General features: G+C 42.0%; 1 protein-coding gene across 1 annotated transcript in view; it reads right to left on the reverse strand.

Moving 5' to 3' along the window:
- Positions 1-15,305, reverse strand: part of dchs2 (dachsous cadherin-related 2) — a gene marked incomplete at both ends in the record, with an annotated part of 90,272 nt that overhangs the window by 43,179 nt on the left and 31,788 nt on the right. Inside the window, 6 exons of the mRNA XM_080440635.1 lie at positions 5,555-5,794; positions 6,966-7,135; positions 8,831-9,525; positions 10,635-10,792; positions 11,359-11,458; positions 14,188-14,375. Coding sequence (XP_080296761.1) covers positions 5,555-5,794; positions 6,966-7,135; positions 8,831-9,525; positions 10,635-10,792; positions 11,359-11,458; positions 14,188-14,375 — 1,551 coding nt within the window. The remainder of the gene's footprint in view (positions 1-5,554; positions 5,795-6,965; positions 7,136-8,830; positions 9,526-10,634; positions 10,793-11,358; positions 11,459-14,187; positions 14,376-15,305) is intronic.

Below are 15,305 nucleotides of genomic sequence, written 5' to 3' on the forward strand. Positions count from 1 at the left end.
TTCGAGCGCCGCTGATGCTAATCAAGTAAGAAGAGACGGGTAGGGTACGGTACTTTTTTTCCCTTTTCTTTTACTTAAAGCTGTACAATGTAAGTTTTCTCTTCTACCCCGGATTTGAACCCGGTTTCCTGCGCAAGTGCTGAATTTTTTTTTACCATTAAGCTGATAGAGCCTGCCTGCTTGCTCAGGGGATAAATTGAATCTTGACCATCAGGTCAAAATTCTTGTCAGATCCTGTGTGTACAGTACGTAGGTGAGACATGACCTTTGACACGATCTAAATGTCTCAACAGAGGAGCAGGAAGACTAAATACAAACACCCCAAAGTTATATTGTATTAACATACTCTACCATACAGATTGGACAAAATTACATTTTATTCATTAAATAAATGTACATAGTGCTGCTTTAAGTAAAAGTATCAATACCACTGTGCAGAAATACTCTGTTACATGTGACAGTCCAGCAAGTTTAATTGAGTAAAAGTTTTAAAAGTATTGGCACCAAAACAGTATTGATGCCAATGGCTCATCATTTCACAAATGTTGTAAAAAAACATTTTTGAAAATAGTCAATCTACAAGCTCACAACTCATCACATTGCGACACGTTGTGAGCTTGTAGATTGGCTATTTGTTTTGGGGGGGTGAAGTATAAAATAGGGCTCAAGTGTTTTGTAGAAATAATCTAAATCTGCAATGTAACTAGTAACTTACGTTTTCAAATAATTGTAGTGGAGTAAAAAAGTACAATATTTGCCTCTGAGATGTTTAAGCGTACATGAAGTATGAAGTATCGAAAATGGAAATACTATATTGTCTCTGTCGGGTGGACACCTCAAGTCCAAAACTATTCTTTTCAGGATTCAAATTCAAAAGTATCAAAAGTAGCAGATCTACAAGTTCAAAACTTGTTTTTGAGCTTGTGCATCTGCTACTTTTGATACTTTTGTGTGACGCAGTAGTACTATCAAGCGGGACGTTAATTTACGGAATAACACTACGGATATATGAGGTTTCTGCCTGACGGCGACGATAAGTAACATTGTACAGTACTTGAGTAAAAGGTACTTAGACGTTACTCTGCAGCAGTGGGAGAGAGAGAGGGGTCTCAAACGAGTGTAGTGGGACAGACAGATGAAAACACACAGGGCTATTAACACAGATGGTTGGGATTATGGAAATGATGGCAGAGAGGACCTTTCACATGTCCCACAGGAGCGCTGCGTTTGCTGTTCTTGGATACATTCTCATCCGCAAAGAATGTCAGTTCACGCACGCACACACATACACACTGACACACGCAACATCCCCCCCGCCCCCCCCCCCCCCGTACGACCCCCGCTAACATGCCCTTCACCTTCGGGTGCCGGAGAAGAAGGTTTTAAGGCAGAGGTTCCCAAACGATGGGGCGGGACCCAGTTTTTAAGGTGGCGGACGACATTATATGGGCCACAAGTAAATGTCCTTTAGTTTTTTTGGCCCCAAAAAAAATATATATATAATTAAGAATTCCCACAATGTTTACAAAATGTTTTCAATAGATTTCAGGAATTAACAAAACAAAACAAAAATCGGAAATAAAAAGATAATAATTCACAAGATTTTCAGATTTTCACACACGCACGCGCGCACGCGCACGCACACGCACACGCACACACACACCCTAAAATGCTAAATAATAATAATAAATTAGCCAATCTCAATCACAGTGAGCTTGTAGATCTGCTATTTTCACTATTCTTGAAATAGGGCTAATAAGTGGTTATAACAAATTCATAATGTTTTGTACAGTACGTTTGGGTCCAGAGACTCAAGAGGAGACTACATTTCGAGCAGAAAAAGTTTGGGAACCCCAGTGTTAAGGGCTTTGGCACGGTCAACGTAAGGAGAAAGAAATGGGACTTGAAGGGGGGCCCCCCGTGCACAACGTGTTAAAACAAACATGGCCGACGTGAGGATTTGTGAACGCGTCTGGAGGAGGCCCAGTGTAGAAGCTTGTGCGGTGTTGGGTTAAGCCTGCATATGAAAGGATAACAAACGCTACAAGGCAGATCAGGAAAGGGCAGCTAGTAGTGGAGGAAAACAACAAAGTACATTTACTCAAGTACTGTACTTAAAGGGGAAAGAAACCCTAGGCTGAGGGTTTGTAGTTAGTTTTCCACTTCAGGTTTAAAACTACAGCAGGCTAAAAACATGGCCATAACACTAACCTTATAGCACACGGTGATGTAAGCAACACAGCTGCAGCTAATCACATTAATAATGGACGTGTTAGATTGTAGGTGTGTCAATACTGTCTATCATGCTCGCCCTTGGCTTTGGAGACCTATGATTATCTAACACACTCGTTATTCATTTGTTTAGTGCAGCTGTGTTGCTTACTAGTGTTGTTAGTTTTTTTTTTGTCAATTTCTCGATGCTTTAAAGAGGTGGTGCCATGGTTTTGCACCTTTTCTGTTTTTCATGTGTCTATGAGGTTTGATAGAACTTCATTAAGCCCCCTGGTGGTGTTTTTATGGTGTTTTATGTCTTCTCTGACTATTTTGAGTTTCTACCTGGAGGCTGAAACCTTGAGGGTCAAACGTGCCAATAGAAAAACAGCCCTTTAGTGACATAGTAAAATTTTACCCTCCCCCTCATTATCATAACACAGCAGGTGTTGGCATGAGGAGGAGGAGGGACTAGGACAGGTGGGTGGTGCTAAGGTGGTGGAGGAGGTGCTAAGGTGAGAACCAGGTATACTTAATGAACTGGAGGCGTGTCCACATAAAAACATAATTTAAAAATTCTGTACACTTTTTTGAAAAAGATCTTCCTCCTAGTATAACCATAATACCTGATGATTATGTTTTAGGGGGGGAAAAAATCACTGAAAATCACGGCACCCCGACTTTAAACCTTTACTCCACTACATTTCAGAGGCAAATACCCTAACTCTTACAAGTTACTTTGTAGATTATTATTACAAAACATACATTAAATCAATTAAGCCATATTTATACTTATCTATTCTGTGTCTAAAAGGAAGGCTTGTGGACAGTTCAGAAACCTATCAATGACATAACCAGTAACTCTTTTTTAATGCCAGAACAATGGCTTCTATACAATAGTATGCAAACTTTACAGAAATTAGCTTGGAATCCCCATTGATGATGTCATTGGTAGGAAGGTTTCTGAACAGTCCAAAGCCCACACGCAGTGAGTAGACAGAAATTATGCCATGTTTTAATGAGCATTAGTGAGGACCAATTATACGAACATAAGGTTGAAAATGGGTGAAGTGCTCCTTTAAAGGTAGGGTAAGTGATATTTTTGGTGAGAAGAAGAAGGTTAAAGCACTATATTCATGTAGTACTCATTGCTATAGAGTGTTTGTTCTGTAACAGGGGTCTCCCATTCTCTCCAGCTCTTTAATAAACAGAAAATACATTTTCAGGTGGGTTGCACATTTTCAGCCAATCAAGAGAGGCTACCAATTTATCAGCTTAAATATTGCAGTGTTCCAGTTCCAATTGTGTCTGCTCATTTCTTTGTGTCTTCACTTCCAATTACACTTGTTTATCCTGTATCCGATGTGTGTTCTCTTTCCTGATTGGATAAAATTGGTATCCCAAGCTAAAACTGTATGTTCTGTTTACCAAAGAGCTGGAGAAACCAGGAGACCCCTGTTACTGAACAAACTCTCTATAGCAATGAGTACTATCAGAATATAGAGCTATTTATCACTTATTTTAACAAAGGAAAGTCACTTGCCCTACCTTTAAGTAGAAAAAGAAAGAGAGAAAGAATAAATCAGAGTACTTTTCCCACCACCACCAGTGGTCAGTTTCAATCAGGCGCCTAATGGATTGGGACGAAACAGAAGTGAACATTGATTCATTCCGCCACTTAAAGTATAAAGCAGAGTCCAACGGGGCCCCCTGTGGGGCCACTGCTGCTACAGACGCATTCTGTCACCCGTCACCACAAATGAATAGTGATCAACTGGAACTATGGGGCCAAGGCTTCAGACACAGAGGAAAGAAGACAGGCGAATTTTCCACTTTCCTTTCTTTCTTTCTTTCTTTTTTTCTATTACGGTCCATTAAATTATATTAGAGAAGTGTCGTTGGTCATGAACTGAAAATGTACTGAGTTCCGAGTCAATTTGTACCTCGCTATTTCTACTTTTTATGGGGTTTTTCCTCCTGAACGCCCTACTTTGTCGTACAAGAGCGTTGCACAAAAGCAGCAAAAATAGCAGATCTACAAGCTCACAACGCGTTGCTATGCGACACGTTGTGAGCTTGTACATCAGCTATTTTTCTTCTTGTCACCGCAATGTTAATCACACACCAAAAATTATACCTGTAATCCTGTGATGTGACAGAAAAGTAGATTCTGTACATTTAGGTTCATGTCTATATAGGGGTCTTCAACAGGAAGACCCTTAGGGGGTCCTCAGAGTTACTACAAGGGGATCGGCAAATCTTTGTGTGATTTTTTTTTCCACCCTTTTTTTTTTTACATTAACCAATTGAGGCCATATTCTGGGGTGAACATTAGCTAAAAATAGCAGATCTACAAGCTCACAACGCAAGCTTGAAGATCGGCTATTTTCAGCAAAGAGGTTTGGTGTACAGGGGGAAAGAGCAGACCAAGTGCAGAGCCAAGTTAGTATTGAGGGTTTATAGTGGTTAAATGTCTGAATATACACATTAACATGAATCTCACATATTGATATAAAAGATAATATGTCAAGAAGACACAAACCAAAAACATTAATTTACGCAACACTGATGATGATAGTGCTGTCAAACAAGTCTATGAAGCTATCTATGAAATCTATGAAAAAGTTACATTTTCAACACCCCCTCATTTTATGAAGTGGGGGTCCCTGCTTCGTCTCTCTCTCAGCTAAGGGGTCCTTGGCCTAACAAACGTTGGAAGACCCCTGGTATTAGGCTTGAGTACGACTAACATGCTAATGCTGCCACCTAGGGATCATAGATGATACTGACAGTCAAATAATTACGGTAGTACTCATTTAGTTTATAGCTGACAGACTCTTTCTATCAACAGCAGCTGACACATTTATACTAGTTCGGAATCTTTGTCTCATACATCAAAGTATAAGCAACATTTCAAGTATAAAACGTATAATATGTGAAAAAGTGCAGCGCTATGAGCTTGTAGATCTGCTAAAAAAAATCGGGGAAAATGTGGGCATCTCTTTGAATATATACTTTTTTAAAGCAACATTTTTTACTCAAATCTTTGCTTCTGGGGTAGGCAAAGATTTGAGTTTTTAAAAATCACTTTAAAAAACTATATATATATTCAAAGATTTGCACAAATCTTCCATGATTTCTCAACAAAATAGAAGATCTACAAGCTCATAGCGCGGCACTTGGTGCCGCGCTATATGAGCTTGAATATCTGCTATTTTTTAATAGCCGAAGAAATCTTAAAATGACACAGATGCGTTCCCGGTCTTAAAGGGTTAATAAACAGAAAATACATTTTCATGTGAGTTACCAACCCCTGATCTACATCATAATGTATAAATCTTACCAGAGTCTTTGTCCGTGGCAGACACCCTGACCACCGTCTGGCCGGGCGGTGCGTTCTCGGCCACGGCGGCGCTGTAGACGTCCTGCAGGAACACGGGCGCATGATCGTTCACGTCTCCCACCTCCACCCTCAGGGCGTGGGTGGAGGAGAGAGGAGGCGTGCCGTGGTCCACCGCCCGGACGAGGAGACGGTGGGAGGCCTGCCGCTCGTAGTCCACGGGGGACGACAGGTGCAGGAGGCCTAGCGAGAGAGACGGGACGTTTCGTTAGCAGGAATGTACAGCAGAGGGCAGAAGAGAGCATGCTAGTAGATGGAATATAAGAGTTGCTGATGGGCAGAAACCTTTTATCTCCATATTTTAACTTTTTATGATTTTTTCTTTCGTGAATTAACGCCCTACTTGATCATACTACAGCGTCACACAAAAGTATCCAAAATAGCAGATCTACAAGCTCGAAACGCGGTGCAAAGCGACGCATTTCGAGCTTGTAGATCTGCTATTTCGCTATTTTTGTTGAATTGGAATCCTGAAAGGTTTTGGACATATGAGGGTTCCACCCGACAGAGATTATGTAATAGTTATTTATATATTTATATATGATAGCTTATATATAACTATTAATTAACCACTTAAACCCCAGCATCGATATTGTGGGGAAAGCTTTCGCTGAAAATAGCCGATCGACAAGCGCTGCGTCGCATTGTGAGCTTGTCGATCTGCTATTTTCAATAACGGAAAACCGAAAATACACTAGTATTGAGCCCTGAAGGACTCCGGGTTACCCATATGGGGATGGTTAAAACAGAAAGTTAAAGCTCTATGATGTTCTGCTAGTAATCATTGCTATGGAGTGTTTGTTCAGTAACAGGGGTCCCTCCCCGTCTCTCAGTAAACATAAAATACATTTTCAGGAAGGTCACCAACTTCATCCAATCAGGAGAGAGAACCACAGTAAGATCATTTCTCAGTTTGTGTTCATTGAAAAATACAGAATAATTAGGGAACACAAAGGGCCCGTACTGACAGAGAACTCCGGTGGCTTTCGGTGTAAGCACTTTATATTTTGAATTGGACAAAAATATTATCCAAAACTGACAGATATACCCAAATATCAGAATCGATAATAAATAAAAAATCTCTGTCAGCCTTGGTCCAAGGCTACCATCTGAGCAGCCATCAGTTGGATGAAGCTGAAACTGAATTTCCCATTTGTTGTCTAAATTGGCAGGGAGTTCACATGCCTTCCATGTCATTGAAGTTGCATCGGTGTCTGGTTGTTAGACCTGGACTATCAGAGTTACAGATCCATAAGGATCCATTTGGTTCCTAACTTCCAATCATTTAGCCGCCGGCGACCCTCTGGAACCCCCCCCCAAGGACCCCACACAGAGTGGTGTAAAACATAGCTACCTGTCCTCTCATCCAGGCTGAAGCATCCTTCCTCATTTCCAGACAGGATGCTGTAGGAGAGCAGGCTGTTTTCGCCCAGATCTCCATCTAGCGCCATCACATGGTGGACCAGGGTACCCGTCTCTGCATCCTCCGCTACCTGGACCACGTCGGACGATACAAACACTGGCCTGTTTTACAACAAATTAAAAATATACAAAAATATATTAAGTACAATTTTGCTTAATAGTTCACATAGAACTCGTTTATCATAGCATTAAAAAAAACCTGAAAATCCCTCAGACGGCCTTCAATGGAAATAGAAACAACACCACGTATTCAATAAATCCTTATATCTATAGGAATTTCCTAAAGATAATAATTCTTTATTGAATATGTGGTAGATGCCCTCTGTGTTGATCTGTGTTTTTAAACATGTTAAAAAAAAAGAAATATGTGGTAGAACCATTAGCAGCTAAATGCACAGCAGTTATGAAAAATGGGATGTGCTCAGGCACAAATCTATAGAATACAAATTAATAGAAACAGTAACCACTAAAGCATGGGTCTTCAACAGGGGGTCCGGGACCCAAATCGGGTCCCATTAACCACTTGAACCCTAGCATCCCTATTCTGGAGGGAACTGAAAGTAGCAGATCTACAAGCTTGTAGATCGACTATTTCCGGCAAAGAGGTTTGATGTACAGTGGTCAATGGGTTAAATGTCTGAAAATACACATTATAATGAATTCAATATATTAACCCATTTAGACCGGGAAATAATCTGTGTCATTTTTAGATGTCTTTGACTAAAATAGCAGATCTACAAGCTCATAGCGCAGCACAGAGTGCTGTGCTATGAGCTTGTAGATCTGCTATTTTTGAAAAATCGTGAAAATGTGTGCAAATCTTTGAATATATATATTTTTAAAGTGAACAAAGATATTTGCTTCTGGGGGATTCTACAAATGTCTTCTGAATCCTATTTTTTTTTTTTTTAATGTTGCTATAATATCAGTGGTGATCAACCTTTTTCAAGTCAATGACCCCCAAAATTATATGTATTTAGCCGCGGACCCCCATCTCAAAATAAATTGTTCCCGGGTTTTATGGAAACGGTTTCTAAACATATTAACACTTCAAATGCTCTAATATTTAAAGATAAGTAACCCAAAATAGCCTATCTACAAGCTCTCAATGCGTCGCAGAAGCATTTTCGCTGCCCAACATGCTTCCATAGAAGACATGCCGGCTTCTATAGAATCCAAATGACTGAAATCAGTTGTGGCGACAGAGAACTTGAATCCATTTGTGCTTCATCTTTCTCTCAGCTAAGGGGTCCATGGCCTGAACATGTTTGAAGACCCCTGCACTAGAGGTCAGTGGATACATCATTGCAAAGGCTTAACTCATTCAATCCTGGAACGCATCTGTGTCACTTTAGATTTCTTTGGCTATTCAAAAATAGCAGATCTACAAGCTCATAGCGCGCTATGAGCTTGTCGATCTGCTATTTTTTTTTAAATCGGGACAATTTGTGCGAATCTTTGAATATATATATCATTTTGGGGGTCCTTGACATGAAAAAGTTGGACGACCACTGATATAGCTACATACTGTTAGGATTTAGAAACCATTTTTAGATATGTATTTGGCCGTGGACCCCATCTCAAAATGTTTTGTTCCAGGGACCCCCAGAAGCAAAGATTGACTAGAAAATACTCAAATTTTCACGATTAAAAAAAAATAGCAGATCTACAAGCTCATAGCGCAACACTCTGCTATTTTTGAATAGCCAAAGAAATCTAAAAATGACACAGATGCGTTCCCGGCCTTAATGGGTTAAAATAACATAATAATAAGATTTCTGATGTGTGATTACTGGCCTGTTGTCGTTGGCGTCCAGCAGGAACACCTGGGCCGTCACGGACGCCCGCCTCCGCTGGTCCTCCCTCTCGGCCTGGTCGCTGGCCGTGACGGTGAAGGCAAAGCCGGGCGTGGCCTCGCGGTCCAGCGGCGCCGCCACCGTCAGACTTCCCGTCTGAGGGTCGACCAGGAAGGGGAAGCGCGTCGACGACGACGACCCGGACGGGCTTCCCTCGAAGCTCAGGGAGTAGCGCAGGGCGCTGTTGGGCAGGCTCCCGTCGGCGTCTCTGGCGTGGAACGCGAACGCCAGCGATCCGACCGCGGCGTCCTCCCGCAGGCCGAACGCCACCAGCTCGTCCGGGAACCGGGGCGTGTGGTCGTTGACGTCTACCACCGTCACGCTGACGAACACGGACGTTCCGTTGGTTACGGGGGCGGCGGGGGATCCCGCCTCCTCGGCGCGAACCAGTAGGAAGTAGCGCGTGGCCGACTCGTAGTCCAGGGGCTGGTCGACGTGGATGTCGCCGGAGAGGCTGTCGATGCCGAAGTGAGCGCCGGCGTCGGACTCGGCGATGGAGTAGCGGAGGAGTCCGCCGCCGGAGTCGGAGAGGCGCGCGGAGCCGATGACCGCGGCGGGTCTGGTGTCCTCCCGCACCCAGAAACGTCTGACCGCCGGGCGGTCGGAACCGGCCAGCTGAACGTCACCTCCAAAAACCTGGTGATTTAAAATGTTTCATATAGTTTCATCAAGATCATTTTCTTTGTATTAATATATATCGTCACTGTTGAGCAGAAACCTCTTATCTCCATATTCATTTTTTTTTTTAATGTATTTATTAACTCTCTCACTGCCAGGACGACTTATGACGACATTAACTTATTAATAAAAAATCCTGTATCTCGGCTCCGGTGTACTTTTTTGGCCGAGACATGTTATTTTCAAAGGCGTATAAAAGCGAACGGGAGGTCGCTATGACTTTCTTTTTTGTTTTTCGCGGAAGTACAGTGAAACCATCGGTGATTAGCAACCATCAGGGGATCGATCATACAGGAGATAAATATTCTGTGACTACTTCAAAAGGTAAGAAAATTTAAAAATCGCTGGCAGTGGGTGCACACAGCCAGAAATAAGTCTGGCAGTGAAAGAGTTAATGGTCTTTTATGCCTTTATTGATAGGACAGTAGGCTGACAGGAAATGGGGAGAGAGATGGGGAGTGACATGCAGCAAAGCCCGGCGGGATCGGGACTCGAACCCACGACACGCTGTCAGGCTACACTAGAGCCCCATATTCTAACTTTTTGTGTTTTTTCGTAAATTAACGCCCTGCTTGATCACACTAGCGTCGCACAAAAGCATCAAAAGTAGCAGATCCGTTGCGTTTCGAGCTTGTGGATCTGTTACTTTTGATGCTTTTGAATTTGAATCCTGAAAAGTAACAGTTTTGGACATATGAGGTTTCCACCCTACAAGACACTTTGTATCTTTATATAGCAGGTATGAATGCTAGAAAACGATTTAATAAACCTGGTAACGGTACAAACAGGTAGATGCAGTGAGTGTGTATGCAGTGAGTGTGTATAATATGTATGCAGTGAGTGTGTATAGTATGCAGTGAGTGTGTATAATATGCATGCAGTGAGTGTGTATAATATGCAGTGAGTGTGTATAATATGCATGCAGTGAGTGTGTATAATATGCAGTGAGTGTGTATAATATGCAGTGAGTGTGTATAATATGCAGTGAGTGTGTATAATATGCATGCAGTGAGTGTGTATAATATGCATGCAGTGTGTATAATATGCATGCAGTGAGTGGGTACTACCTGTACGTGAACGACTGCGGTCTCCTGCAGAGGTGTGTCTCCGCTGTCCTTAGCCACTACGTTCAGAGTGTAGTGAGCGTCAGCGCTGTGGGACAGACGCTCTGTTGTCCTGATGTCTCCACTCTGGCTGTCGATGGTAAACAATCCCACACCGTCCTCTTTGAAAGCAAAAGGACACTTTGTTAAAGCTCTGGGTTCTAATGTGTAGTTACCTTTCCATGATGCTCTGTTGATTAGAAACTGATATTCCGGAGCGCCGATGGCCTAGTAGTTAAGGCGCATACCCCATATAGGCTCTGATGCAGCCTGACAGCAAACCGTGGGTTCGGTTCCCGAGCCCGACGACCTTTGCTGCGTGCCACTCCCTGTCTCTCTCCCTGTTTCCTGCCACTGACTCTACACTGTAATATCTAAATATAAAATTGATCAATATTGACCAACCATAAAATGCTAAAAGGGTGACTTTGAGAGTGAGTTTCACCGTGCAATGAAGTAAATTAAGAGACAGTTTTGGAACGTCAATTTCACAATTGAGCAACTATTGAAGATATCTCACCAATATTTGGAATTTACCCGGTGTACACATTTTTCTTCCCAAGGTTTTAAAGACAAAATACCATGACATTGTTTTAAACATAATAGCGTCCCGGGTGTGTATTTGTATTTGTGGCCCCGGCCTACAGGTTGAGAACCACTGAACTAGGTCCAGGTCTCGTTAACTCACCTGTGTTCAGAGAGAAGCTGACGGTCCCGTTTTCTCCTGCGTCGACGTCTTTGGCAAACATGGTCGTGACCAGAGATCCTGCTGGCAGGCCGGCCCATGTCTACAGTATGATGGATTACACACACAGAGTATCTCATGTTAACCACTGAACTACTTAAACCCTATGGTTACAAAGAAATTCTTTATGGGGAATTTCCCTAAAAAGGAGCACATGAATGACTTACCGGTAACGCCGTTATTTTGAAAAAGCTATATTCAGTGGTGGTAAAAGTACTCAAATTTTTTCCTTAAGTAAAAGTATCAATACTGCGATGTAGAAATACTCTAAAAGTCCGGAATTATAAATTTACTTGAGTAAAAGTAAAAAAGTATTGGTATCAAAAAGTACTTAAAGTAATACTAGGTAACGTTTTCAACAAAATTAAAGTTAAATTGTATATCTTTTGCGAGTGGCAAAAGTTTCACAACACCCACTCCGTGAATTTCACCCCCGGAAGCCTTTTATTTATATATTTTCTATTGAACGTGTACGGGGGGGACTTTCCCGGGAAAATGACGTTCCTGGCCAACGTCATGACGTCGTGGCCGACGTCCTCAGGAACTACCGCAACGGTTTCCTGTTTGGCCAGGAACTACCGCGCTATTAACAAAAAGGAACCTCACGCTGATTTTAAGATAATGTAGGATTGGAAGATCGAAAAAGAACAGAAAAAGAAAGCACAGCTCATGGTAACTAATGCTCCACTGGCTAAGAGAAACGATCCGTAGATAGTATAAAACAATTAAAAGATCGCTTTTTGAAACGCTTCCGGCTTCCGGTGAAAACGAATGGAATTCTGGGTAATCGAGGACTAGGGAAATTGTATGCAGTGACGGTAGTGACCAGCAGAGGTTGCTAAAAATCGTTATTTGTGATTCTGCATTGTACAACTTTAAAGTACCAAAAGTAGAAAGTACTCATTGTGCAGAATGTCCCATTTCACAAGTTTTCAAATGTATAAAATGTATAAAAATAATTTGACAAGCAAAGTAAATGTACTTAATGTTACTTTACACCATTGTAATGTTAATTTACACCACTGGCTATATTAAAGGTAATCTCGAGGAGTCGAGAGTGGGAAGAACATTTAAAGGTTATCAAATGGACTAATTCTCCAGGTAACTATTTCTATTCTGAATTGGCAGGTTATTGTTTCAGGTTACAGTTTGACAGTGTGGTCGATTACTGCTACGCTAAGTATAGTGCAGATCCTTCCTTACAATGTGGTCCCTCGAAGAAGAAACGGATAACACCTGACGAAGCTCACGGCGAAACGTGCCGTGCTAATATAGTTGTCCATCTCTGTTCTCTGGAGTGTGTAGTCCCTCCATCTGCTTTTACAGTGTATACGCCTGCTGCCTAGACTTGAACCTCCTTTGTTGTTGTTTTTTTGGATGTGCAGGATTATTATTTTATTTATGTCTTATGTATGCAAATACGCCTATAATGACATGCCCAAAATAGGGCACAATAAAGTGTTTCATGCGACCCCAGAACAATAGGCCTCATTCACAAAACTTTGCTTATGAATTCTTCTTACTTTTGTTCTAGAGCAAAGAGTCTACAAAAAAACCCAACTTTTGGGTTTTTTGGGGGATTGATGCAGTTTGTGGTGAACCAGAAGATAAATGCCAATTGTTCCTAAAGTGGATGTCTGTGTGTGTTCATGCTGATTCAATTGACGCCCTGTCAGCACCGTGGAACACATGCCAGACGTGTGCAAATGAGCCGTGACCAAAACCCTTTCAACTTCTCAAATACACGTTTTATTGTCATAATGTGGCCGAAAGAAGAAATGTAAGTGGAGTGACGGAGACAGATAAAAAAAAAAAAAACATGGCAAGAAATTATTACTAATGATGTTAACGCTGACAGCAGAACACTGATGAAGTAACAAATAAATTGTCGCAGTCGGTGGGAACTGTTACTATTCAGTATTCAAAAATGTCAAAAATATCAAGGAAAATATAAAGGCTGGGGTTCAAAAGAGCACAGCGCTTTCGCAGAAAATAGCCGATCAACGAGCTCACAACGCATGAGCTTGTCGATCGGCTATTTTCTGCAAAAATTCACTAGTATAGAGCCCTGAGGGACTCCGGTCAACCATATGGGGTTTAAATGGTTAAGTAAAGTGTTACCTGGTAGTTATAATGTGCTGTGCTGCTGAGCTTATAATGCATTATGGCCAGCACTTATAATACTTAAAGGGATAGTTCACCCAAAAAAAAAAATCTATGGATTAGTCACCCCATGGAGACTTGAATTTATGGATATTTTTTTGTTTTTTTTTGTTTTCGCATTCCTAAGCCAATAATTTGATGACCAGCGGACCGGTAGGCAGCGGTTCCGGTAGGACACACAAAGGAGACTCTTTGTGTGTCCTACCGGAACCGCTGCCGGTCATCAAATGGGATGACTAATCGATAGGAAAAAAAGTTTTTGGGGTGATCTATCCCTTTAATAAACCTTGTTATGAGTTGTTATGCATAATTATAAACATTTGTAACGAGTGTTACTGTATAATGCCTTATAAGCGCATTATTATGCATTATAAATGTTCTTGTAATGCATTATAGACCCGACCTTTAAGTAAAGTGCTACCGTCAGGGGGTCTACAAATGCACCAAACTTGCACAATGCTGTGACCATTTGCACCCATCTACCTCAAATTCCTCACATGGGCAAACAAACACACCTGGAAAAATAATGACATTCTGCTTCAGTGTTCATATTGTGCTGTTATGTTGGTGATGTTTTTAAAAGGTTGTCGGTTAAGAAACCCGGTGTACCTGAACACTGATCTCCTTGGTGGCGGGCAGGTGGGTGAAGCGGGGGGCGTTGTCGTTGACGTCGGTGACCAGGATGTGGACGGTGGCGGTGGCGTTGAGGCGAGGGACGCCAGCGTCTGTCACCATCACCTTCACCACGTGATGACTGTGATGCTCCCTGTCCAACCCCACCCAGTTGATGACCTCACCTGGAGGGAGAGGGAGAGAGAGAGAGAGAGAGAGAGAGAGAGAGAGAGAGAGAGAGAGAGAGAGAGAGAGAGAGAGAGACACACACACACACACACACACACACACACACACACACACACACACACACACACACACACACACACACACACACACACACACACACACACACAAGACAGAGAGACAGAGACATACAGATGAGACAGAGACATGAGAGACAGACGGACAGACAGACAGACAGACAGACAGACAGACAGACAGACAGACAGACAGACAGACAGACAGACAGACAGACAGACAGACAGACAGACAGACAGACAGACAGACAGACAGACAGACAGACAGACAATGACAGAGGGAGGTAAGGAATGTTCCATAATAGAAAACACATATTTTTTTCTATTACAGTACATTCTGCTTGTTGTTAAGCAAAGTAGGAAAAATGATGATGTTCTGTTGAACACTACTTTACATTACATTAGAAAGAAACAGCTGTGGCTTTCCATGACATTAGATGAGACAAGCCATGAACATTAAAGTCATTTTTCTCAGTTTCACTGTGAACCGACAGTTATTGTTGTTTATCTTCGCAGAGCAGCAAATAGGGTGGAAAGTTACTAAGTACATGTACTCCAAGTGCTGTACACTTAACCACTTAAACCCCAGCATCCGTATTCAGGGAAAACCGTCACAGAAGATCTCACAACGCTCACAACACGCCGTGCTTTGAGCACCAAAGATATCTAATGTAGAGCGATATCGTCTCTGTCAGGTGGAAACCTCATTATGTTCAAAACTGTTACTTTTCAGGATTAAAATTCTAAAATAGCAAAAGTAGCAGATCTACAAGCCGTGTGACGCCATAGTTTGATCAAGTAGGGCGTCAATTTACGATAAAACACAAACAGTTATATACAGTGGTGTAAAGTAAC

Source organism: Gymnoscopelus braueri, assembly GCF_963280865.1.
Source record: "Gymnoscopelus braueri genome assembly, chromosome: 2".
Classification (NCBI taxonomy): domain Eukaryota; kingdom Metazoa; phylum Chordata; class Actinopteri; order Myctophiformes; family Myctophidae; genus Gymnoscopelus; species Gymnoscopelus braueri.